Below are 25,136 nucleotides of genomic sequence, written 5' to 3' on the forward strand. Positions count from 1 at the left end.
ATCATTGCGGGATTACTTGATTTATCGGCATTCCCCGGTTTTGTCCGCTCAGGTTTTTTTCCTGCCCAAGTCTCTCTTCACGTGTGTTTAGACGTGATCCGATATATAACTAGTAGTAATCAGAGATTATGAGAGTGCGTTCGACGCTCTCACTTTAATATATAATTATATATCGTAAATAAATGATTTCACTAGCTGACTTTCAACCTTTGTCTATTGCTAAAATCAACATTTTTCAGCAGTAACCGAGGTTTTACAGTCAGATATGCATAGTGTCAAAGTCCATGCCAGTGAAGAGGTCACGATTTGTTGATACGTTGCGTGACGCTGCCAGTTTCTGTAGTCTCTCAAGTTTCATACGGACATTATTCTAAGCAAGCATTTGCAGTCGCGTCCTCGTTTCGCGACTAATTTGAGTATTTCCCCTGATGAATAAAGTAGTCTTATAGATCTTGCCTTCAGAGTACTTTTCCACCGATTCCAAACAATAAATTTCGACCGGATAAAGATTGAGCTATCTGTCGCGACTGGAACTAATCAACAAATGCAATCAAAATGTTGCTGTTCCCACGGTTTTCATCCCAAAGCCAAGTCGTGTTAATAAACAAGGACAATACCCTCAGATTGCGATAAATACTGCCGTCGAAGCGTTTAAATTCGCCAAAATCTAACGCTGAGAGCTCATAATAGCGAGGCGTACGGCGACTGAATGGAAAGAAGTCAAAAAAAGATCCATCGGAAAGACGAGCTCACATAGCCTGCTCACATACTCACATGTTCGCCACATGTCTTATCACATGTCTTAGCATTAAACGGTACCAGTTTACTGGCCGTGACATGCCCCTGCAAAAATCAAGCGGGGTGGCCATTTTGGTGTCCTTACAGGAATGTGGTTTTTTTCGGCCTAGAACCGTGCACAGGGTACCCAACTCTGAAAAGCCACAGGTCAAAATTAGGTTTGCGTTCCACTTCGTCGAACGCAATTACCTTGTTTTGTTCCAGATTATTGGCGTCGGTGGAGTCCGCCATCATTTGAAAGCATCGGGAATGACTCGAACGCACTATTTACTTTTTTAAAAAGCACTATTAATATCGTGACTTCATTTTAAAGCTTTTCTCATATTCCATCGGCCCTTTCTGGTTTATTTTTTATTTAATATCATCGACATGTCACTGAAACAGATTATGACGCCTTCCCTGGCCGCAAGACGAAGAACCCTATTGAGAGTATGTAAGGAATGGTAGGAAAATTTCCTACTATTTCTCTGCGGTACTCACAGTAGAAGTTCCCTGCGTCCCGTCATGGTAAGGGGAAAAAACTGAAATTCTATCCCCGCTGTGAATAATTTACTACCAAGATCCAGCCTCGATAGTATACTTTTCTTGTTTTCTGTTTTCCCCGAGGAGGTACTCAACAAAATTTTGTACTGGTAAGCTCCCTTCACCCCCACCCCCAAGCCGAGTTTATTGTAACACTGTAGAAATCACCTCGTAAAAGCTGGTCAGTAATTAGTATGGTACTCTGGGTTATTTTTTTTTTTTGATTTAGAGGCGCGGTGGCCTCATGGTTAGTGGACTCGTCTTCGAGCCCTGGCCAGGGATGTGTTGTGTTCTTGGGCAAGACACTTTACTCCCACAGTGCCTCTCTCCACCCAGGTGTATATATGGGTACCGGCGAATTTATAATTAATGCCCGGGGTGACCCTGCGATGGACTAGCATCCCATCCAGGGGGGAGTAGAAATACTCCTAGTCGCTTCTTGCTACAAAAACCGGGATAAGCTCCGGCCTGATGGGTCACTTGGCTCGCATGCAGACTTGAATGAAACTTGTGATGCTGAACGGTTAATTATATTTTAAAAAATTTCACAAAAGTAGAGCAGTGTCGACGGAAGCCTTCTCCAAAGGGTTTTGGAATGGGAGAGAATCGAAGGGAGGTGGTTGGCAAACATTTCAGTTCCTCCACCTGTTCTTCAAAAAGCATAATTGCTTACAGTATTCCCACCCATCAAAGCAACACTGAAAATCGTAAAAATTCAGCACAGAAATTTACAATTTGTAAATTTGTACCCGACAATGTATCTCTGGTGTGCTATCCAACATTACCTCAATACATTTTCCTTTGCCAAAGGAAAAAAAATAAGGAGAAGAAAAAAGAAGTAAAACATTACTGACTGACAGAAAAGTACTCTGAGAAAGTTGAACAGTAACGCTCTCATTTATTAAAACAGTATTAAGCACTATTTTTTGGATCTGGCTTTCTTTCCTTGTGCTCTCTTTTTTAATTAAAAAAAATAACTTTAAACAGCATATAAGAGATACCTCGAAAACCTTACGGTTCCTTTAGCCTCTAGGTTCTTTTTCTGTAACAATTACTTTCTTTCTATCTCATCAATCAACTTCTAATGTACTTAATATCTTCCATCTAAGATATTTTCCCCAGCCCGTAAAGATTCTTGTTGTTGTTGTCATTGTTATTGTTATCAGCTCAATGCAGTGTAGTGCAGTTAAGAAATAGAAAACATGTACCGTGTTTAGTATAAATCTACCTGCGTTCTATCACGAATGCTGCTCTCCGATTGGCTACCCTACTCACTACCTATTCTGTGATAGATAGTGAGTAGCGTAGCAGTGTGCCCTTGTTAACAAAATGACGGCCGCTTCTTGGCGTTTTCGAAGTGTCTGTGAAGAGGATTTACGCAAAAATTTTGAAAAAGTTTTGACTAGTAGATTTATACTAAAACAATTAGCCGATTATTCGCTCTCGATTTCTATACGTGATAGTTGACGCATTACTATCACGCGATAGAAATCTCGAGCTCATAATCTAACTGTTTAATAGAAACACGATTTTTAACCAATCAGCGCGCGTATTTTCTTAGGGCTGTTTTCTAAAACAGTATATTGCATGGTAGCGAAGTTCAGTGCAGTAACACACGGCACTGTATGGTACAGTATATATGGTATGGTTCATTGTTTGACGATTTCATTCCCTATGAATAACTACATCTGAAAGTCGTTTGAAAATTTTTTCTTGTGGTACGCCCAGGTTATGGCTTTGAAGAACGTTACCTGCTGATAAAGAGCGTTTTCGGAAAGGCGGCGTCTTCGTAGTCACTTGCGCATTATTGCTGTTGTGACGGTCCCAGACAACAGTACTGTCGACTCCCACAATCCTATGCGGCGAACAAACTTCGTCATGGCTTGAAACCTCCTGAGAAAGTGAGTTAACCATCGCCAGATTATCCTGAAAGTCGTTCTCCATCATTATTGCGGTTTCGTTATTGTTCATTCGGCAGCTCAAATTCATGCTTTGACTGGTAAAGCTGCCGATGCTATCAGCGAGCGATGGGTATCGCTTTAGGAGCGTGTGAAATGGCTGAAATGACCTCATGACCCTTACCAAAGCACTCTGCAACCTGCTGCTCATTGCTGTAGCAATCAGAGGATTGAGGGTGTGAGCTAGGGAGCAGAGGACTTGTACAACTGCGTTAGCATCACTGTTCTGTCTGCCAAGACCATACCATAATAACCACGTAGTAACAACGGGTATATAGGAGAAAGCCAGTGTCAACAGGGAAGTAAAGCAAGCAAACGTAATTCGTCTTTGCATTTTACGTCGTTTCGCTTCCCTCTTGGAGAGCCTCTGTGACATTTCTTTGGCCTGTGTTTTGTCATCAGCTGTATATTCTTTATGAAGAAAACTTCGCATGCGATGAAGAGAAAACAGTAGCGTGACTGTTGTTACTGAAACAAAGATCATAACCAAAATGTTACCAGCCGAGGGGCAGCGAGAGCTGGCACTGGATGCCTGACCCGAGAGTTTCCATGGTAACGGATTACTCTCCCTTAAAGTGTAATAAGCGACAGCGGCGGCCCCCAGACTTGATAACCAAACAGTGGCCAAGCACAGCATCAGTGATTTTGACAAGCGCCACCCTCTCCTTCTGCCAATATATGTGGCTGTAGTGCGGCGTTCCACGCTTAACATAATGGAGAAGCCACAGTTAAGAAAAATCGTGGCATTTTTCAAAACCGAATACATCTTGAACGCGATATACGCTGGAGGAACGGTAGCCTCGACGACGTAGAATGCAAAATCTTGGGGTAAGACGACCAAGCAGCAAATCAGATCAGTTATCATTAAATTAGTTAATATCATCGAAGTGTTTTTCAACAGAATTCCTTTTGCTCTGAGGACGTGTAACACAACCAGATTTGCACCAGTTCCAAAGACGAACAAAATACAAATCATGATCCCATTTACGACTCTAGCAGCTAACGAAAAGTCACGTCCATTAATGGATTCCCTCACGAAAGGTTGAAATTCGTGAGTTTCTGATGAGTTCACGATGAGGTCATCACCTTTTGAGCAGTTCATGATCTTCTGATGCCGCAAACTCTACAATGAGAGAGCCAACAAAAAAAAATTAATTTGGGGTCAACCGTAGACCTTCTAAAAGTTAAAAAAAGGAAAATTGGGGAGGTGTTTGGAGCCATTTTTTCTTTCGAACACCTATGGTGGTTATGAAACCTCTCTCGAATTTTTTTTTAAACGTTGAATCGTGACTGATCATTTGTCATTTTTGTATTGCCATTATTGTGGTCAGCAACAGAAAAAGAGATCTATTAATTCAAAGTAGGAGTGATTAAAAAATGCTAGAAACTGTCGACGACCACCTTAATTTAAGACTGCTCGCAGCCGGTCTTTCTCTTTGGGTTAGTCTTATACGAGTGTTTATGGGCGATCTCGAACGCAAAAGGACGGTGTGGACGAGTAGGGGTTGGGGCGAGACTTTCTTAGTCTTGCGTGCCGAATGGCAATGTCCTGTCTCGTCTAGCGAGTGTATTATTCAAGGATAATGTTTTCATTCTGCTTTGGGCAAAACTACTGAATTCAAACCAGTCACGATTCTTCCTCATACACCCAAGATTATACAATACACGAGATAAGTAGACAGATAAATAAATAACTAAATAAATAAATAGTCAAATTGATAAATAAATAAATAAATAAATAAATAAATAAATAACTAGTTGCATAGCTAAATAAATTCCAAAAAAACTCCGCGGTTAAATTCGGCTAGAGATGGTAAGTTATGATTTAATTATTTTGCATCAACCCCAAGGCTAACGAATTAAGCATGAAATTTAAACAGCTTTAGGCGGGCATGAAATTAATAGTTGAAAAATAGGACTGGCCTGTTTTTTAACAGAAATTTATGCAAAGGGTTGTTTTCAAAAACAAAAATACCAAACTGACATGTTCAATAGTTACTGTAGGTTTCTATAGGCCCGATATTTTTGTTGTTTTTGCTTTCTTGTTTTTTTTTTTCAAATCACAGTGGAAAAGACCAGAAAATCTACCGCATTTATGACCAATTATCTGAGGTCAGGTGAATGACTAGAGGTCAGAGAGGAGCGAATGCTAAAAGAAAACTGACCCACCTTACTTACACCTCTAGAAAAAGAATTTAGTCACTTACCGTCGCGAATAAATCCCTCTTTAAGTAACCTGATTGGCAAAATATAGGCATTGGTCGTAGACTAACATGAAAAACTGAACTTACTCGTGCTAAGAAAAATCCTTCGACAAGATCGAAAACAACGACGTTGTAAGTGTCAAAACAGGCCGGCTTGTTACTTTGATCATGTTGATGACGCACAGTAACCGCACGAGGGAGCCTAGGGCGACCAAGCCAAGGCTAGTTTCCAGATCTCTTGTGGACGAAGGCTCAACATTTCACTTCTCTTTCAAGATGTATCGTTCAATTCCATCGCCTTCTTTCACCCGCCGATCGTGTTCATCGATCTTGGACCAATAACGTTTGATAAACAGGGTTTTCTTCATACAACTGGCGGATAGCATCTGTTTGGTTGTGTGTGTGTGTCTCTAGAATTACACAAGCGAGTCAAGCAATAAAGAGCCTTCCAGTGAAATCTAGCCAAGACAATTTCCTTGTGAAAGTAGAAATGTATTGGGGTTCAACAGAAAGTTGAATAGCGACTGCACCCCAGTAACATATCCTTTGCAAATCAAAAAGCTAACGGTCACAGACGCTTGTTTTCCCTTAAAAATTACAAATTGAGTGTTCTGCCGTACAAATATAGCGATTCATCAATACACGCGCAGAATACACGCTCAAAACGTTTCATTTACTCAAAATTTATTTATTTATTTATTTATTTATTTATTTTTATTTATTACAATTTAACGGCAATTAAAATCTAAGTCTAAAGGCATACACAAACAAGCAAAGCCATAAGGATAGTCTGTAAAAGACCCTAAAGAGAGAACTGCGATGTCAGTCATTTCCTATTTATAGGAAACTGTTTCAATACAGTGGCAGTAACTTTTTGCAGTTAGCCTCATCTCTTTCGTTGTGCGCAGTTTTGTCGAAAGACGAGACTGAGACACCACCCCGGCGACTGGTAACCTGCGAAACCCAAACACGAGAATCTTCTCTAATAAGGAGGGGTTTCGACGAGAGTTTGTCATCCCGAACGCAAAAAAGGCGGTATGGCCGTCGAGTTTTCTTCTACTTATCTCGTCCCAGACCCTACTCTTCTTATACCCTTGCGAGAGAAAACCAGTCATGACCAGTCTAAAATGCCATTTGTAACACTTGATTACATTTAGCTATATTTTGGATTTTGTTAAAATGATAATAGAGTTTAGCAGGAGCTCATCACAAGGTTTAGCCGATTCCTTGGATCTATCAGGCGATGCCGCTGCGCTGTGCATCATTTTCGGAATTATCCATAAGCATTTTTTAAAGATTTCAGCAAGATTGCCAGTAACCTACGTCATCATATATTGTTTAATTTGATTCATAACGATGAAGTCGGATTGCATGTAATGCTACCAAGAAAATGATTTGCGATCATAAAAAAGCTGATAAAAATGTTGGTGTATTGTTGCCCGTCACGTGAACTGTTTTACGTTATTCTCTTTTCGTTGTTCATCAGGCCTGGTTGTTCTTATGGATGCCAAAATCAATTTACTACATGAGCTTTCCACAGTACCATGTTCCGATTGCCATTCCTTAAATTTCGGGGTCAACATGGAAAAAAAATGAGGATCCTTCCGTGGACGGGATCTTTAGGGGATCGAGTTGGGGTTCATTTCAGGGTTGGGCATCATTCGGGGTCGAGGCATTGCGTGACCATTCCCAGTCATGCTCAATCCTGTTGCGCCTCCAAGGAGTACAAGTGTTGTCGCCGGGCGAATCGATCACGCGAAAGATGTCCTCTTACACTCCCACAGAAGAGGAAAAGCAGCGATTCATGTCACGAGCAATCGAGCTCAGCGAAGAAGGAGTGTCTGAAGGGCACGGTGGACCATATGGAAGTGTGATTGTTAAGGATGGCAAGATTGTGGGTCAGTTAGCAGTCTTAGCAAAGGATTGCATGCATGTATGATTTTGCTCCATGAAGGTCCTTCCACAGACCCACATCACAGCGCTGTTCATTTAGATTGGTGCTAGACAAAGGCGAACTGTCTGCAGCGCGCTTGCTTTATTTTGTGAGTCAGTGAAACTGTGGTTACATAATTATTCTGGGGGGGAGGGGGGCTGGGTCAGGGCCTACAAGGTCAGGGGAAGGGGGATGAGGTGAGGCTCAACTTCCATACAATCATGTTATTCAAGGTTTCCTCCTCCATCCAGCAGTTGCTGCCTTTTTGTGACTTTCATGTTACAAAATGTTGTACAAATATACAAAGCTCTTTCTCTTTTCTCGCAATTCTCACTACTTTTTCACTTGAGAAAACCACACTTGCACCCACTCTGTGCTGGAAGTCACACCTTCCACTGACTTAACACCCATTTCCACCCCCATCCTACTCCCCCTCCCCCCACCCCTGCTGGTTGCTCATTTCCTATCTCCTATGGACCTACTGCTATGCTGGTGCTGTTCTCTCCACTAGTAAATCATGCATGAAGATAAATATATTTCAGTGTATACATGAAAAATTATACAGATTGATAAGGAAAATTTTATGGTCCATTTTGGAACCATGGTTTGCCACAAAATTGACTGAGGAGGAAGATATGGCCTTATGATGAGTGATCGTAATTTATTTTCAGGGGAAGGCTTCAATCGAGTGTTTGTAGACTGTGATCCCAGTGCACATGGGGAAGTAGTGGCGATTAGAAATGCAGGAAAAAATCTGAGAACAAATGATCTGGAGGGCTGTAGCTTGTACACCAACTTTGAGCCTTGTCCAATGTGTACTGCTGCAATTTGGTGGAGCAGGTTTGTTTCTAGTGGAATTAGGGGTGGAAAGAATATGCTGCAATGTTTGACATACTAATGTACATGTAATACTAGTTGTGAATCCTTACATGCTTAAAAGTGAAGTAACAAGACTGAAAGTGAAAATTACAGACTTTCTTTTGAAAAGGATTTATGGAAGGGAAATCTCCTTTGACAAGATATTTAAAGAGCAAATAAATAGATTACAAATGCATTAACTTATTCTGAGGAAATTTGTCAGGATTTCCTCAGAATTTTCAGAAAAATCTTGACCTGTATGTGGCTACTCTGTATTGGAGGTGTCGTCCCATGACATTATAAATTTTCTGTGTCTCAGGATAACAAATTTAATCATCCTTTAATTCAACCTAACCAGCCACTGAGGGGTTGTGTTTTTTGTGCTTGAAAATCTAAAACATCTGTTGTTCGAGTTATTGCAGTACCTTTTTAGAGTATTGAGCCAAACAATATTGTCTGTCAGTTAATTAATTTGATATGTTAAATTGAATTGACTGTATCTTACAACAAGTTCCTCTTTAAGGGGTGAAATAAATTTGAGTGATGCATGCCAAAAAGAAATGATTTTGCTACCTCAATAGCTTTTAGGGGTTCTATTTAAAGTTTCCAATAGGCACTCATGTCAATTTTTATTAGGGGCATCCCACTTGTGCCTTAACAATATCATGCATGCAATGAAGAATCCCACAACTTGCAATAATAAGAATCCATGACTGAAGTAATTTCAGCATAAATCAGAATGCGGGTATAATGCACACTAAGCCTTTCCATTCTTCTATAGTGACATTGTAGATCAAAATAATTAAACATAGTTCACTTAGGGCATATTCCTTTGGGGTGATCCGGATCTGGATCAGTGATCCAAGATCTCTCAGATCATGGTACATCAAAGGAATTGATTAATCCACTCTGGTCACGGCTTCATCAGCTTCTTTGATGCACCATGATCTGAGTGATCTTGGATCACTGGTCCTGATCCAGATCACCCCAAAGGAATGCAACCTTAGCCTCAGTTGTGGAATTTTTGCAGATTGGATCAGGTGTATTATGCACAGCCTGTGAAAGGAAGCACTAATCATCATGAAGAAAACCAGGCAGCAGTCCTCAAATTTGTAGCGACATCAATAGACAAGCGTTCTATTCCAGGGGAACAAGTTGAGAGCAAAGCAAAGGATGCAATGGATGTCATTAAAAGATATTTAAATGATGACACAAAGAAAGTCTGAAGTAATGACAAAGCAAATTGTTTTCCCTTTCATTTAAAGCTCTCAACAATGTCAGTATACATAATTTGTAACTATATGATCTTTTTTGCAACTGGTATGTGATTCTATAATCAAATTAGTCATAAAATTGTTTTGGTTTCAGAGCTGAGTCAATTAAGGGCCAATCATTTTTTTATTTTATTTTTTTATTTTTTCCAGTCATCATTGACTTTGTTACCCACGCAGGTGCTATTGATTGTGTATATATATTACATGTAATACTTCTGCCTAAATAAAATGGCAAAAGAAATAACAATATTGAATAGTATGTTACACAATTCTGGTTATAAACCCCCGTGCTTATAGGCCAATCTTATGTATAGAAACTATTTTTAATTAATTAATGGCATCCTTCTTCCCCATTGATGTAAGCTCTCCTCTTTTCTTGTTTCATCATTTTTACAGGAAAGGCAAAATAAATTTATGGAGCTATCATTTTTTGCCATCTCATTAAAATACTATGAAAGAAACTGTTTACTGTTCTAAGTATACAACATGTATTGTGCAGTTCCAGAAAATAGCCATACTCCCACCACGGGAAAAAAAAAATTAAAGAAATGTATCAAGCTTAATCGGAATTTCCAGAAGGGTGTGTGGTTCTGGATATTTTTTTGGAGCCACACATTAAAAATTAACTTGCTGCACAGAATCTCATAAACAGGCCTCAACTTTATCCAAAGAGAAGGGCTTTATTTGTGTACTTTTAGTATATATCAATGTGAGCAGAGGAGTCTACATACTAGTGCAATAACCTCTATGATTGGTGTGTTTTTTCCTCACTTGCATGTTTCACAAAGCGAGGACAAGAACCAAAAACAAACTAAATCAATAAATGGTAGTGTATCCAGTATTACATGGATGGAAGGCACTGTGCCATCCCAGTGCCCTTCTCTGCCTCAAGAGTAAGTTCTGAAGCCAACAGAACCTTAGGGTATAGGACTAGACGTCAAATGGATTTCAGAATCGCCAGCCCTCCGTGTACTTTTTTGGTAGCCCCTCCTACTGCCACGCCCTCCTTTCGCTCTATCCCAAGCCCCCGACCGGATGCTCTTTTCGAGCTGTCACGTGACAAGACAAGATGGCGATCAACTTGACAAAAAATCGGGACTCTCTCTTAAAAACATGGCAACAAGTCTTCGATGACACACCGGACGTTAACTGGTAGGCTCTATGTCTCGATATGCATTCATGTTCTACAGTGTGGTAACTGTATATTTTGTTCTAGGGCTGTGTTTGGTTACGATGGCAAAACGAACGACCTCAAAGTTGCGGAGACTGGAGGTATGTCTTACGGAAGTTGCTCGGCCTTTTCAAATATTTTCATTGCTTTCAATACATTGCTCCTCTGTTACGAGGCAGAAAACTTTTCTTGAATTATTCTGTACGTAATTGGAAAGTTTCAAGTCTTTCTTAAGTTTTGAGACAACGATTTGTAGAGCTTGGTTCCCGATGTTTGCATGCATGCGGAAAGGGGTGTGATGTCCAAAAGTATCTTTTTGGAAGAGTGTAGCTTTACATATATAAACAGCTCATGCTGTTATGCTGTTAAATAGTGTCTCTCTTTGAAGTGAATACTGCATGATCTATTATCGATCACTTGAAGCAGCGAAAACTTGGTGTAAACAAGTTATTAGATGCATGTACGTAGGCATGGACCAACTTATCATTGAAATTTCACTTTTGAAGTGTTGACGCATTGTTCAGTTTAAGCTTAAGTGATATTGCTTTCGATTTTGCATTTGTCATTAAGAGATACGTCCGCACATTTTTTTCGATATCGCCAGCTTTACCTGGGGTGGACCCCTGGGCCAAGGTGATCTGCTGGCCGTGTTTGGAAAAATAACTTTTGCTCAGACATATACTTTGGGAAAAATTGTACAAATTCAGGATGTGATGTGCTTGATTTTACCGTGTATTTGCCTTTTCACCTTTTGCCTTCCTACTGAATGAAGCCCCTACATATGTACACTTCAGTTGCTTTCTACAATCAGGAAGATGATATGGCTGGATTAACCAGAGGAATTGTACATTATTTAAATAATTTTGTATATAATTTATTTGCCACACAGGATGAGAAATCATACATGTCAACCTTCCCTGGGTCTTTATTAGCAAACCAGAATCATGCTACAGTGTATATAGTAATGGGGAGTTGTGTGCAAAACACAGAACTCATTATTTTATTATTATTGTTTTTTTTTACTTGGCTTTTCTGCTGACTCGGATTCAACAGATGGTGACCTAGATGAGCTGGTGGACGAACTTAATGAAGGAAAAATGTTGTATGCAGCAATTAAAGTCATGGATCCAAACACAAACCTTCCAAAGATTGTTTTCATAAATTGGGTAGGTCATCTCTGCAAATTATAATATTATTATAATAAGTAATTAATTTATACCAGGATAAAACCAGCATTTTTTGTCATGATTAATTTGTATTCATTCCTGTCCCAGGTCAAAATGCAAAATGGATTAATATTCATTAGGAGTATACAACAATGTACCTGCATGTACAGTGTTGTCGCAGAAATAAATACTAAAATAGTTGTGGTATATTTTGCATTTTTGACTCACTGCCCTTATAATAGGCCATATTCATATTCTCAGTACAGTCAAACCTCAATTATCTGGACTCGTTGGGACAAGACCAATAATAGTCCGGATAATTGAGGGTCTGGATAATCAAAAATATGAATATTAATGAAGAACAAAACTATTTAAATAAAGCAACATTTAATTGTGAAACAACACTTTTGCAAACAGTTTGGAAAACAATATGGTCTACCTTATATCTTGAACCACTCAACTCTGAGCCAATCAGAACTCATTCGAGTGTTCTTCATTAGTTACAAAGTGTGCGAGTGCTCAGCTTTTGCTCTTTAAAAGTAAAACAAACTCACTTTTGACTGCACTTTTCAGTGCTATAGTTTTAAAAAGAATATTGCTACGGATCTTGATCATGACTAATAAATATTCTTGACAAAATTGGGACTAGAGAAAAAGTTTGGATAGTCAAGAAATCTGGATAATCGAGGTACAGATAATCGAAGTTTGACAGTATCGGACTGTAACAAGCTTGCAATGAAGGCTCGTGTGCTGGACTTTCATTAAAAAGGGATTAATGTCATTTGTATTTGGAAAGACTCCCGTCATTAGCCTCATTTGCAAGCCACAGTGCATGTAATTCCAGTTCAAAACCGAGAACACAAAAATGGTCTATTGCGTCACAAGGTACTGCACTACTTGAACACGTACATGAAAACTGATCAGTCTTGTTTATCTTAGCAAGGAGAGGGAGTGCCTTCCTCAAGGAAAGGGGTCTGCGCTAACCATGTCAGAGATGTTGAAAAGTTTTTCAGGGTAAGTTGTTCCCTTGTAGTAATATTATATACAATAACTTTATTATGCAAAGTAAGTTATTTTAAAGAGCCATTCTTCAGCTTGCTCTCCTTTTTGGGGGCATTCTGATTATACGTTAGAACTTTGCATAACAAGGTTAAGTGAAAGACAAGCCTACCATTTGTTCATTTTGAAAAGCCATTCAGTCCACAGTTACTCCTACCCAACAAAAATTCAAAAGTTTAAGGGAGAAAATGTATTCGGTCTCGTCTGATGAATTGATGTTATTTTTCTTTTCATTTTCGTTGTATTTAATACTTTTTTTTCATTTTGTTAGGGAGCCCATGTAACCATCAATGCAAGATCTTCAGATGATGTTGAAGAAAGTATTGTACTTGACAAAGTTAAAAAGGCTTCAGGTATAACACACTGTACATGTAATAAGGAAATACTGGCTTGAACAATGTGTACTACGTGTCAGCATTTGACAATATCATCTCTCCATTCAGGTGCAAACTACAGTTTCCACAAAGAGAAGGCAAAACCTGCAGAACCCATTGCCCCAGTGGTAAGTGCATGTGCAAGCTAACTACATTTCAACCAGGTATTTCTTCTCACCCAGGCACTTCTTTTACGTAGAAAAGCATGTTCCATGTTTTTTCTCTATCAACTGGCATGTCTTTGAAATGAAGCTCCTGGTAAAATTTTACAAATGAATTTAGTGTCTCTTGTTTTTTTTCATCAGGGTTCTGTATATCAGAAAGTGAAGATTCAAAAGGAAATTGACGTTCAGCAACGAGATCAGTTCTGGTCCCAGTCTGAGGTAAAGTTTCAACAGACTTTTTATACAGATTACATGTTTGTCTAATGTGTAGTTCCAGAACCTCCCCCACGGAAGGGATTTTTTTGTAAGACCCCCCACCCCTCTGGAAATTCCAATTAGGTTTCATACATTTCTTTAAATTTTTTGGTCTTGCAGAACCCACTACCTCCCAGGAAATTCCCATCCCTTCTGTGGGGGGAGTATGGATATCTTCTGGAACTGCATAATGGTCCACAGTGCATATTAAATGTTGTTTTTGTTTAGATTTGGCTTGATTTTGAAATTTATTTTGTAAACCAGTTTCTGTTGATTGTGTGAAGGTACTGTATTGATGATGTCCAAATTTGTTAATATGCACGTTATGTGGTCTTGTCGTTGAACATGCACACATATATCTTGTTAAAGATACACTTTTTCTTTTATATATGTTTATATTTATATTTACTTGGATATTTTCAATGGTGTTATTATATTTTTTAATGTTAAATGTAATTAGTGTAGTTAGTCATTGTTCCTGCTAGAAAAGTTTCATTGAGTAGGCAACAATAAAGTATACACATGTACTAGACGTATGTATTTCCATGAAACAAATTAACATTGACCATGAAGTCAAGTTACTACATGCACAAACATGTACATGTACATGTAGTTAGTCAAATGAAAATATTTACAGTGTCCCAAACATTTTATTCAACAGGAAAACGAGAAGAGAAGAAAAGAGCAAGAACGAAAACAAGCCATTGCAGAAAAGAATGAAGCAGAGAGAAAAAGAAAAGAGAGAGAGGTTAGATGACCATGCAGTTTTACTAATTCACTCCAGACCTACAGCGAGAAATTTCTTTTGTGACACATATAGTACATCGACAGTATACTATTAATTCATAAAATGTGGGGTCACGACGTACGTCTTTCCATATGATGAAAAGAAAGTATTTTCATGTTGAAAGCAACTAGTGAATCATCAGTTACAGACAACTGGAAGATATCCCATGCAGCTTTAATGTTTATTAAACTACGTAATGCACATAGCAAGCATTACAAATGACAACCTACCAGAAGTAACTGACTGACTGATGGACGGACAGACAGACAGATGGATGGACGGACAGGCTGACTGACTGACGGACGGACGGACTGACTGACTGACTGGCTGATGGATGGAAGGACAGATGGAGGGACCGACAGAGAGACAGACGGATGAAGTGACAGACAGACAGACTGATGGACAGACAGACAGACGGATGGATGAGGGAACAAATGGATAGGATCGATGGAGAGACAGATGGGCAAATAAATTGATTGATTGATTGACTGACTGATTGATTTCAATATCCAAGGCAAAAGAGGCTGAAGCAAGAGAGAAGCAATACAGAGAAAGATCAAGGAGCATTGAAGAACAAAAGTAAGTGACTTTCATTCGTTTAGTCATTGGAATTTCAGTGGAATTGGAAATTTGAATTGAATTGTGTAGTTCAATCAGAAGTGGAACTTGTTTTGTTTATTGTTTTTGATACATGTAAATAATAAAGACATAGCTTTAATTAATTTGTCGCATTTTGTCACTGAACAATATCAATACATCTAGGAAGAAACAAAGAGAAGCAGAAGAAAAGAAAAAAGAGGAGGAAAGAAAACGATGGGTGAGGATTTTTTGTTTATTCTGTAAAAAATGTCTTGGACTGAAAACTATTTTCAGTATAAGAAAAATGACAACTTTAGTTAGTATTCATTATTATTGTTTATTATTATAATTTATTATTGGCAAATTATTTATTATAATAACTTTCAACAAATATTAAGTGACTTTCATCAGGTGATACTTTCTTGTCTTAATTGTCATGTTGTATTCTCACTTTAGGAGCACCAACAAGTGGAAGATGAAAGGGAAATGGAACAAGAAAAACAAAGATCAAATTCCTTACGGCAGGCTCGGTTAAAGGTATGGTTTCCAGTTACATGTAGGAATAAGAAGAATCTTTGGTCTTTTTATATGTGTACTCTGCACTTGGAGGGAGGCACAGTGACTTTGGGATTAATGCAGTTGACTCCAGATTGAGCAGTCTGGGTTTAGGCTCTGGCCAGGAACATTGTGTTGTGCTCTTGGGCAAGACGCTTAACTCTTACAGTACCTCTGTCCACCCAGGTGTATTAATGGGTACTGGCAAATTTAATGCTGGGGGTAACTCTGTGATGGACTAGCATCCCATCCAGGTGAGAGCATAGAAATACTCCTTGTTGCTTCTTGCTACAGAAACCAGAGATAAGCACTGGCCTGATAGACCACTTGACATGAACTTGTATACAGACTTTACCTTTTTTATTCTGTTCTTGGTCCAACATTTCACCGAGAAACTAACAGTCTACACTAGTCTTAAAATCTCCAACTTGAGACATTATGTAACTGGTTGGTCTGGTTATTGTCAGGAAGCAGAATCCCTCATTCGTCAAGGACAGGATGAGAAACCCAGATTCCAAGAAAGGACAGGCCCTCCAGCCCCACCGACTAAGGCAAGGCCACCAGCTAGAAAACCACCCCCTCAAGTGCAGCGACGTCAACCAGAACCTGAACCAGAACCAGAGCCGGAACCAGAGGTGGAGCCAGAACCAGAGCCCCTTCCTACTGAGGTACTGTAACTGTATATGACAGTGAGCAAAAGACATGATCTCTTAGGTCTCCCTTGATAAACCATCACAATTTTCTAAAACCGGAACATGAAGTCGATTGTTCAATGTGGTGAGCAATAAATTTGGTTGTGGATACTTTTGTCCCTTAAGTTGATAGGACTGAAAGAGACCAGAATTCTCATTAAAGGGGCTATGTTATGGTTTATATATTAATTTTTTGGTCATGTACAAACTATTTTACCTTCAAATCAAGGAAAATTTCAAAAGAAAACCAACTGAAGGGTTTTTTAGGTGAAAAAAAACTTCAGAGATAATGATTTAAAAGAAATAAAAACATATGTAAGGAATGTCATGTTTGAGGCAAATATCAAGGTGGCCTCCACTATAAGCCTGTTGGTGATCTTTTTTTTTTTTCTTTTGAGGTCTTCTGGCCCTATTAAAATTGTTGCTATTGCATTACTAATTTTTTTATTGTGGTGAATCAAATGATGATGATGATGATGATGATGATGGGAAAGTTGAAAATATAATTATATGCCAGAAACTATATAATGCAGGCTACATTTTTCAAGCTGAGCCATCATGTACTTAAATGAAGCTGCTTATAAAAGTTTGATGACACCTGCTAATTACAGACAAGTCCCTTGGTTCTGCATACAGTAGTTGTCTTCTGGTCTCTGGTTTTCTTGCTGGTGGAGAAACATTTTGACAATGCATTTTGTATTGATTGGTGTTTTTGCCCCTATCAGCCTGAACCTGAGCCGGAACCAGAACCGGAACCTGAACCAGAGGAAGAACCTACAGACTTCTATGAGAATGTTGAAATGCCTGACACTCAGCCAGACTCCACTTACGATATGCCAGAGGAACAGCTACCAGAGGAAAAGGCGAGTTATGAAGCAGCAGATGATGTACCAGCAGAGAGGGAAGCTGAACCTGCAGCCTATGATGACAATCTGTATGACAATATGGGCATGGATACAGCACCTGGACAGGTATGTGATGCATGCAGACTACAGCAGAGTCTGTCCTGAAGTAATTGTGCCATCAGTCTGTTTAAACTGTACATGTATTGAAAGACTTACCCTAGTATAGTTAGAATCTAAAATCTTTTGGAATTCCGAGATATGGCACATGGTCAAAATGACCATTCTTTCCACCGATTGGCCTAACTCATGGTTGGAGAACAGTCTGGTTTTGTTTACCGCTGAATAATTAGATTTTAATCCAATAGTCTTGAAATTGTACTTTTTTAGGCAAAGAATAGTTCTGAAATAAGCTGGTTGTATTACAACTTTTCTGTGCTTAGTTGTTGCAAAAATATGCGAATCGAATGAAAATGATCAATTTTCTGCCCTGTTGGGACTTGCTGAATTGAGTATGAAGGTTAAATGGAAAATGTCATTTTTCTTAGGAAGACAAAACTATTTCAAGGAAAAAACTACAGCCTGTTTGCATATTTGGTAGGGGCAAGCTACGTGCAAATGACGAGCGAATTTGATTTTTCTGGCCTTGCTGAAGAAATTTGATTTTGTTTGATTTTTGTGGTGATTTGCTCTTGAAGAAATGTCCAGTACATTGTACATTTGCTGTGGAGTCCCTTGCTGTTTCTTTCGATGTACACTCCTCAGAGGAAGAGCTAAAGATTAGATCTGCTTCTAAATTTTGACTCGTTTTATTCAACTTCCACTTCTGAGGAAACATTCAAAAACACGCAAAACAAGTGCTCAAAATATCAGTAGGTCTTCGATTTGAATACAACACACAATTTGGAATTTTACCCAGACTTAATCAACCCTGAAAGATCCATGGTCTGCACAAGCAAATATTTTTGGTAGTCAAGGTGTTTTTGTGAATGTAATGGGTTGTTGTGATTTGTATGTTCAATGCACATTTATCAATCCCTCTTTTGTTAATGCCAATCTTTGTGTGGGATATAGTCTAGGACTTTCATGTAGTTGAAGGTTTAATCATCTAGTTTCCTTTCTCTTTTCTTTCTGAACTCGTGTTCTAGGATATATTTTTCTCCCTCTATCTCAGACTCTCTTTTTCTATTTCACAATGCTGTTAGTTCAGTACAATCACTCAGACAACAGTTAGTGTAACTTTTAAAAGAAACCATTTTAATTTTTTTCTTTTTGCTTTCATCTTGGTCTTGGTGTGGTACTACAGCCTCAGGCCCCAAGTGGAGATCAAGGAAAAACTGCAAAGGCCTTGTATGATTATCAAGCAGGTACTCATATGTCAATAATTATCAATCATCACCATCCTTGGCACAGGTCAAGACACTTGACTCTCACAGTGACTCTTTCCACCCAGGTGTATAAATGGGTACCAGCAAATGTACATGTAATGCTGGGGTAACCTTTTAATGGACCACCTTACTTTGTGCTAAGGAAACCAGAGACGAGTGCTGTGTCATGACCTCTTGGACTGCTAGGCTTGGATGCAGACCTACTTGTTACAGCAAATCAGACCATCTATGTCGATGCTAATAGAAATCATATTGAAAGGATAAACCTATTTAATGACTCTCTCAAGTTTGCAATCTTTTGCCAGCTTCCTTTCACATACAATGCCAAATTTGTACGTGTTAGAAGTAGTTGGTAACATTTTGTAAGTAACATCTTTGTGTTAAGCTCCATTGTAAAATAAAGAGTAACTAGTCATTCGAAGTGCATGCACATGTAGTGTTTTTCCATGCAAAATTGTTTATTAATTTGAGTGTATTTCAGAAAATGATGAGGAAATTACCTTTGATCCCGGAGACATAATAACTGAAGTCGATCCATTTGATGAGGGCTGGTGGAGAGGGCGTGGTCCTGATGGACACTTTGGCATGTTCCCCTGTAACTATGTGGAACTTATTGAAGGGCCTAGTGCAGTGGCCCATGAACCAGAACCAACCCCTGTTGTAGAGGTATTTTGGGCACGTTGCTTGTTCGTTACCTTATTTTCCTCTTGATCTTTACTCCTTAGTAGCCCGGTGGTGAGTCTGCTAAATTAAATGCAACAGGTGGTTCAAAAAGGCCATAAAGATTTGCATCTTTTCATGTAGCCTGTTGACAACCGCCTACCCCTCGGAAATTTGTACCTTCTGTTAATACCCTTAATCTTAAAACATTCTTCATGATCTTTTGTCTTACCCAAATGAAAAGTATCTAGAGATCTATGACACTGATTATTTTAGCACATTTCTACTTTCTTGTGTTTTGTATTACATTTCAACTAACCATTGATTACAATGACTAATAAGCTAAATGTGAATATAACAGCATTGTTGCTTTTCTTATAGGAGGATAGAGGTCTACAAGCAAGAGCATTGTATGACTACCAAGCAAGTATGTCAACTTGGTGTGACTCTATAATTATTATAACTATGTCTGACCTAAACAGAGCCTTCTCTCTCACTCTCTGTGGTCAGTTCATTCCCAGCTTGAGAGATTTATGACATTCAACTCAAGTATTTCCATAGTGCATATACAACATTCCAAGATGTACATGTAGGTTTAAACTTCCCTTTAAAGAAATTTGGCATTTGAGACTTCCCATGTTCACAGAATTTCTAGAAACCTCCCATGGGGTAGGTATGAATATTATTTCTTGGGAACTGCACAATAAATGTTACCACACTTTTTAGTGTGTAGTGTAACTGTCTACATGTAGTTTTCTCACCATTTGTGTGTGGCATGCCCCAATATTTACCAGAATATTGGAAGAGACTTTAAGATTTACAGTAATACTACTCTGCATACTGAGATGTCCATAAAAAAAGGTTTATGAAGGTATAATAATTATTAGTAGAATTCTACTAGTATACTAATGCAAATGCTGCAATCTGATTGGCTGAGCTACTCGTATACTATCAGCCATTAGAATGCAGTAGCTGTCAGTGGTCCACGAAATGCGGTTTTTATCGTTTTCCCAAAGTTTTGGAAGAACGTTTAGATGTAAATGGATAATTATATTTCTGAGAAGACAAAAGGAAGGACATAAACAGGTTCTTGACTTTAAAAACTTGAAATTATTGAAAAACCGGTGCGCGCGCGTAAACAGCTGCAAATTTACCAATGCAATTCTGTTAAAGCGTGAAGTTCAACAATGGGTCAAAAAATATTTGGAAACCATTATTTGCATCAATTTAAGTTAGAATTCTACTGAAACAATTAGATTATTCGCTCTCTATTTCTATGAGGCGATAGTTGATTCAGCATTCGGCCTCATCAACTATCACCTCATAGAAATCTCGAGCTCATAATCTAATTGTTAATTAGTGTATAATTAGCAATTAGAATAAATTGTTTTTGTTGTATGCAGAAATTAGATGTTTGTTGCTCTTGATGGTTCTTTGGTGAAATTGATGTTGTTACATTGGTGTTTTTATTGTAACAGGTGATGACACAGAGATTACTTTTGATCCTGACGACATCATTACAAATATTGAACAGATCGATGAAGGATGGTGGCGAGGGCAAGCACCTGATGGTAGTGTTGGGTTATTTCCCGCAAACTACGTGGAGTTGATCTCTTGAAAAGAATTGTGTGATCTCATTAGTTTATGCAACTTTGAGTTTTTCACGGCTGTTTGTAGACTGATCCACGCTACTTTGTTGCATTAACTTTTGACAACTTTTCATTGATTTCTTAGTCAAAATCTATGAAGTCTTAAGGGGGGAAGCTGTAATAAATACATGTAACTGTAACAACCTTCACCCCAAACTTTTTAGAATTTGTTGGAGTCAAGAACAGAAAAAGAGAACTCTCAACCCACAGGCAAGAAAGTTGTAAAGCAGATAACATGTGCCAGCTCTGTGTTTTGGTTTACCAAAGATTATAATTTAAAGTTAACAACATTAATAAAATTATCTAGATGCAATATTACTCCAATCGAATAGCTTTTAAGCTAGGGAAAAAAATTAGTTACATTAAAGTGATTGATTTTGCCATCCAACCTTTTGTATACAGATTTTTATTTTTGAGACCAAAATCAGTTTCCCTATGCAAAAAGTGTCTGATTATGAAGCATTCTTTGGTAATTTCAGTGTATTTGTATGATTGTTCTTAATTGAGACAAGTCATTTCATTGTTGCTGTTGGCCAGAATGCACAGTATGTCACAGGACAATCACATTCTTGACAAAAAAAAGCATAAAACAGGGTAACAGTGTGCAGTTGTGTGCAATCTCATAGTAGTGCAAAATGTAAACCGCAGGGAGAACAATTTTGTATAAATATAAAAATGTTAGGTAATTTTGAAATTAAATTTAAAGTTGTATTTTGTTACAAGTTGATATCTTACCTTGTGCTGTTATTTATAGATGCACACTATACATGTCAGTGGCAGATTCAGACCTTGAGCTAAGGGGGGGGGGGGGGCAGTTGTTTTTGCTTGCCCTGCCTGCTTTTCTTCCTTGTGTGATTTTTGTCTTTTTTAAACCCAAAATAAGGTGGGGTGGGGGGAAGGGTCAGGCCTCCGGGCCCCTCCCCTAGATCCGCCACTGCATGTACATGAATGTTAGAGACAGCGTCCCAAGGATTTTGTACCACAAGGGAGGGAAGTAATCAGCCGAGGAATATTAGTTATAATTAAATTGGTTCTTGTTACAAAATGGGTCAAAAATTATCCAGAATCAATGCCAATCTGCAATTTACCATTAGCTACTATTACAGACTGTATGATGTTTAGCTGTCTTGCTGGGAACAGTTCAATGTAGTTCTAATAAACAAAGCCACTAGATCGATTGTCAAAATCACATCTTGATAAAAGTAGGCACGACAACACATTTTGTCCTAGGGTGAAACAAATTCTTAATTTTTTTTTCCCTTTTTTTTTTTTTTTTCGCTGAACGTTGTAACCAAACAAACTTGGTGGATTAACCTCATCATAACTGTCCACTGAGTGCTGCTATCTCCAGGGGGCTTTTAATTCACTCCCCCCAAAAAACTTTTGCAAAAAACTCTTACACGGCTTGCGTGCCTATGTTTCAACCTGTCATGCCCTTTATTTCTCCTCTATCATTAACATGCAATCTACAAATTAACTAACTACAAAAACAGTGAGTCCCATTGGCTACAAACAAATGAAGCTGGCTAGTGACAAGCCAATTCCCTCACGCCCAGGGCAAAAAAAATTACTAAGTTTTTTCTTGCTGTCATAATTTACATGTACCACGTAACATTCAGAACAAATAGCACAATTAGAAGTGCCATTAATGATCACACAGTTCATAGCTCCACTCTTTCAAACTTGATACTGTCACCAGTATACACACGTTCTTGCAATAAATTATGTTTTTCCATTCTTGTCTTGATCTTGAAAAAGCATATAGGTAACCCCAACAATAACAGCTATTAGCGTTCCTCCTTGTGCGGCAACACGAGTCCTCATCATGTATTGCTGCATGCGAGCATCTCCTCTTATAAATGAGTAAAGACCGTATGACAGAGCACCAACAGTAGCGAGAGCACCTGAATGACAAAAACAAAATATGATTCCAAAAAGTTTCAAAGAACAGCGAAAACTATACTGTACTTGAACCCTATGGGTCGGTGCCTACATGTATATGTTCAAAGAACCATGCTCGGAGCTTTATCACCATTGCCTCGCCAATTTCAATAAAAATAGCTGAGGATGTGTCTGTGTGTGTTGTGTGGTGTATGTCTGACCATTTTATGCATTATATGAATTCAGCTTGTAAACTGGCAATCTAGCATTTTTTAACCCACTTGTTATTTCAGGTTCCCGCTACCCATGTATAATTATAACTTTTATTAATTTTACAGTGCGTTTACTGAAACTAGGGCCACCCATACAATGAAAGCCAATCAGATGAAAGAACTGAAAAAAATAGATTTGAACAATTTTAAATCCAACCAATCAAGATTAATGTCCAATACAAAACGATGAAATCTCAACTTGTTCGTTGTGATACTTAAGCAACTATGGAGTCCGTTAATAAATTGTCAAGCTCAAGTCGTTAGTATTGCATTAGAAAATAGTGTTACTTTACTTCAGATTTTACATTGACAAGCATGATAAACTCATTAGATTGACTGTTTTCCACTGTGAAGGTATGGCCACATAAAATATCATTTTTACAGTTGTTTAAAATCATAGTATAATAGATTTTGCCACTTTTTTTACAAAATAAATTGTGCTCCTGTAGTCTGTGCATGTTTCTATTTTTACACAGCTTTTGGTCGTCCACTAGGCAGTTCTTGGAAAAACCATGTTCACTGACTCAGCAGCTGTACATTTTGGAGTTTGAGCTCCCTTCCTGGGTTATCAGTGCATTGAAATAACATCATCGAAAATTCAAACAAATTTTTTTCCACATTGTACTATTGAAGCCTCAGCATGTACAATCACTCCTAAGGCAAAAACAAAAGATGATGCGCTATGCACTGGAACCTCCCCTGGATGGAAAAATTAGAAATATATCAAACAAAGAATTCAGGTTAAAAGTCCATTTTTGTATCTAGTTAACTTTTCAATTCTCCTGCTTGAAGTTTGCTTGAAGTTAATTCAAAATTAATCCCTTTCAGAGACCTTTGAAGTGTTTCTATTAAACGGCCACGACAATATTCAAACCCTACACCACACACTCTGGTGGAGTATTTGCAAGTGACACTCTTTTGCAGCTTTTCTTTCCAAAAAAAAAGGCATGTATTTTCTAAACCAACCAACGACCCCATACCTGGAACCCACAAGCACAGGAAACTACTAACGGTTTGAGCTTGACAATTTATTCAGAAGTAACACCATAATCACATAAGCATCACAACAAACAAGTTGAAATTTCATTGTTTTGTACTGGACATTTGATTGGTTGGATTTGAAAATAGTACATTTGACTGACTGGATTTGAAAATGTTTGAATCCATAGTTTCAGTTGTGCCATCTGATGGGTTTTCATTGTTTGGGTGGTTTGGGTTTCAGTAAACGCACTGTTATCCATTTAGAAAATGAAAGGTAAAATAAAGGATGTTATAGTTGTTGTTAGATTATTTAGTTATTCTTTATGTGGGAGGGGGGAGTGGGGGGAAGACAGTGACTCTACCACCTTAGCTAGAACCCTGGGGCTAGAACCTGAATGCAAACCTGCAAGTAAGTACAGTGGAAAGCTGGAGCTTTGCCTTTGGGGCGCAACTGTGTAACACTGTTAACTTACATAGAGAAGAATATAAGTTATATTTGTCTTACATTTGCATCGAGTAAGAAGGTTTTCATCCAAACAGCAAGACATCAATTAAACATATCACTGGACTGATTGTATCGTGCAGTGATCTCATTCTGGCTATACTGTGGAACGATCTGACTTGGAAAGATCTACTCATAGACGGTCATAGAACGAACGATCTGACGCAACACATGAGCTTACATAATGTCAGATAATGTATAAAGCTAATTATCGTTACAATCTGCAATAATTCACTGAACTTACCTATAGGAACGAAAGGATTCTCTTTAGTCTTTCTTCTAAATTTCTGTCCCATAGTTTCAGGTTCATATGACGGATGGGGAGTCCACTGGAAAAATTCCTCCATTTGCTTTTCCTGGCTAATATCATCGCTAGCTGTCTTCTCTTCCTCTGATAGTAAAGGCGCCATCTTGAATTTACTTGCCGCCTGCCGTGAATTTCAGCGGTTTCCTGTGAAACTATCCTCAGGCTGCCTCGGTCTAAATACCGAACATATTTCTGGCTTTCTGATTGGCTACTCAATCCCAGAACAGTGTTTCCTGTCTAGAGAAGGGAAATTTTAGCGGTCCATAATCATGAAGCCGTCCCTGCTCACCCAAAGAAACTACAAA

The 25,136-nt window shown here is 38.5% G+C and overlaps 3 protein-coding genes across 4 annotated transcripts; 2 read left to right on the top strand and 1 right to left on the bottom strand.

The window, feature by feature from the left end:
- The first annotated feature begins 6,865 nt into the window (after positions 1–6,865).
- LOC145477829 (guanine deaminase-like) lies at positions 6,866–10,497 on the top strand. Its single transcript, XM_081455674.1, has 3 exons — positions 6,866–7,380; positions 8,087–8,255; positions 9,304–10,497. The coding sequence occupies exons 1-3, from the start codon at positions 7,245–7,247 to the stop codon at positions 9,497–9,499; spliced, it is 501 nt and encodes a 166-aa protein (XP_081311800.1). The 5' UTR covers positions 6,866–7,244; the 3' UTR covers positions 9,500–10,497.
- Positions 10,498–10,581: 84 nt separating this feature from the next.
- On the top strand, positions 10,582–21,610 carry LOC145477800 (drebrin-like protein B). Of its 2 annotated transcripts, none has more exons than XM_081455629.1 (17): positions 10,582–10,699; positions 10,764–10,819; positions 11,772–11,884; positions 12,824–12,898; positions 13,215–13,296; positions 13,387–13,445; positions 13,623–13,700; positions 14,398–14,484; positions 15,038–15,102; positions 15,286–15,340; positions 15,559–15,639; positions 16,125–16,325; positions 17,075–17,320; positions 18,498–18,558; positions 19,061–19,245; positions 19,621–19,666; positions 20,718–21,610. In XM_081455629.1, exons 1-17 carry the CDS (start codon positions 10,617–10,619, stop codon positions 20,855–20,857), a joined length of 1,713 nt encoding a protein of 570 aa, XP_081311755.1. In that variant the 5' UTR covers positions 10,582–10,616; the 3' UTR covers positions 20,858–21,610. The 2 variants fall into 2 exon arrangements, with proteins under 2 accessions (XP_081311755.1, XP_081311757.1); XM_081455631.1 differs by having other exon boundaries at positions 19,624–19,666.
- Positions 21,611–22,302: 692 nt separating this feature from the next.
- On the bottom strand, positions 22,303–25,110 carry LOC145477830 (HIG1 domain family member 2A, mitochondrial-like). The gene is made up of 2 exons (XM_081455676.1): positions 24,769–25,110; positions 22,303–22,792 (listed from the first exon to the last, which is right to left on the bottom strand). Exons 1-2 carry the CDS (start codon positions 24,932–24,934, stop codon positions 22,611–22,613), a joined length of 348 nt encoding a protein of 115 aa, XP_081311802.1. The 5' UTR covers positions 24,935–25,110; the 3' UTR covers positions 22,303–22,610.
- Between the last annotated feature and the right edge of the window lie 26 nt (positions 25,111–25,136).

Source organism: Orbicella franksi, chromosome 2 (genome assembly GCF_964199315.1).
Source record: "Orbicella franksi chromosome 2, jaOrbFran1.1, whole genome shotgun sequence".
In the NCBI taxonomy this organism is placed as follows: domain Eukaryota; kingdom Metazoa; phylum Cnidaria; class Anthozoa; order Scleractinia; family Merulinidae; genus Orbicella; species Orbicella franksi.

Excerpts from the sequence above, each read along its gene's own strand:
- LOC145477800 (XM_081455629.1), top strand. The coding sequence starts at position 10,617 with ATGGCGATCAACTTGACAAAAAATCGGGACTCTCTCTTAAAAACATGG. Across the intron at positions 10,700-10,763 it reads GACACACCGGACGTTAACTG|GGCTGTGTTTGGTTACGATG; the intron begins GTAGGCTCTATG and ends ATTTTGTTCTAG. Across the intron at positions 17,321-18,497 it reads TGGATACAGCACCTGGACAG|CCTCAGGCCCCAAGTGGAGA; the intron begins GTATGTGATGCA and ends GTGGTACTACAG.
- LOC145477830 (XM_081455676.1), bottom strand. The coding sequence starts at position 24,934 with ATGGCGCCTTTACTATCAGAGGAAGAGAAGACAGCTAGCGATGATATT. Across the intron at positions 22,793-24,768 it reads GAATCCTTTCGTTCCTATAG|GTGCTCTCGCTACTGTTGGT; the intron begins GTAAGTTCAGTG and ends TTTGTCATTCAG.
- LOC145477829 (XM_081455674.1), top strand. The coding sequence starts at position 7,245 with ATGTCCTCTTACACTCCCACAGAAGAGGAAAAGCAGCGATTCATGTCA. Across the intron at positions 7,381-8,086 it reads TAAGGATGGCAAGATTGTGG|GGGAAGGCTTCAATCGAGTG; the intron begins GTCAGTTAGCAG and ends ATTTATTTTCAG. Across the intron at positions 8,256-9,303 it reads GCTGCAATTTGGTGGAGCAG|ATTGGATCAGGTGTATTATG; the intron begins GTTTGTTTCTAG and ends GAATTTTTGCAG.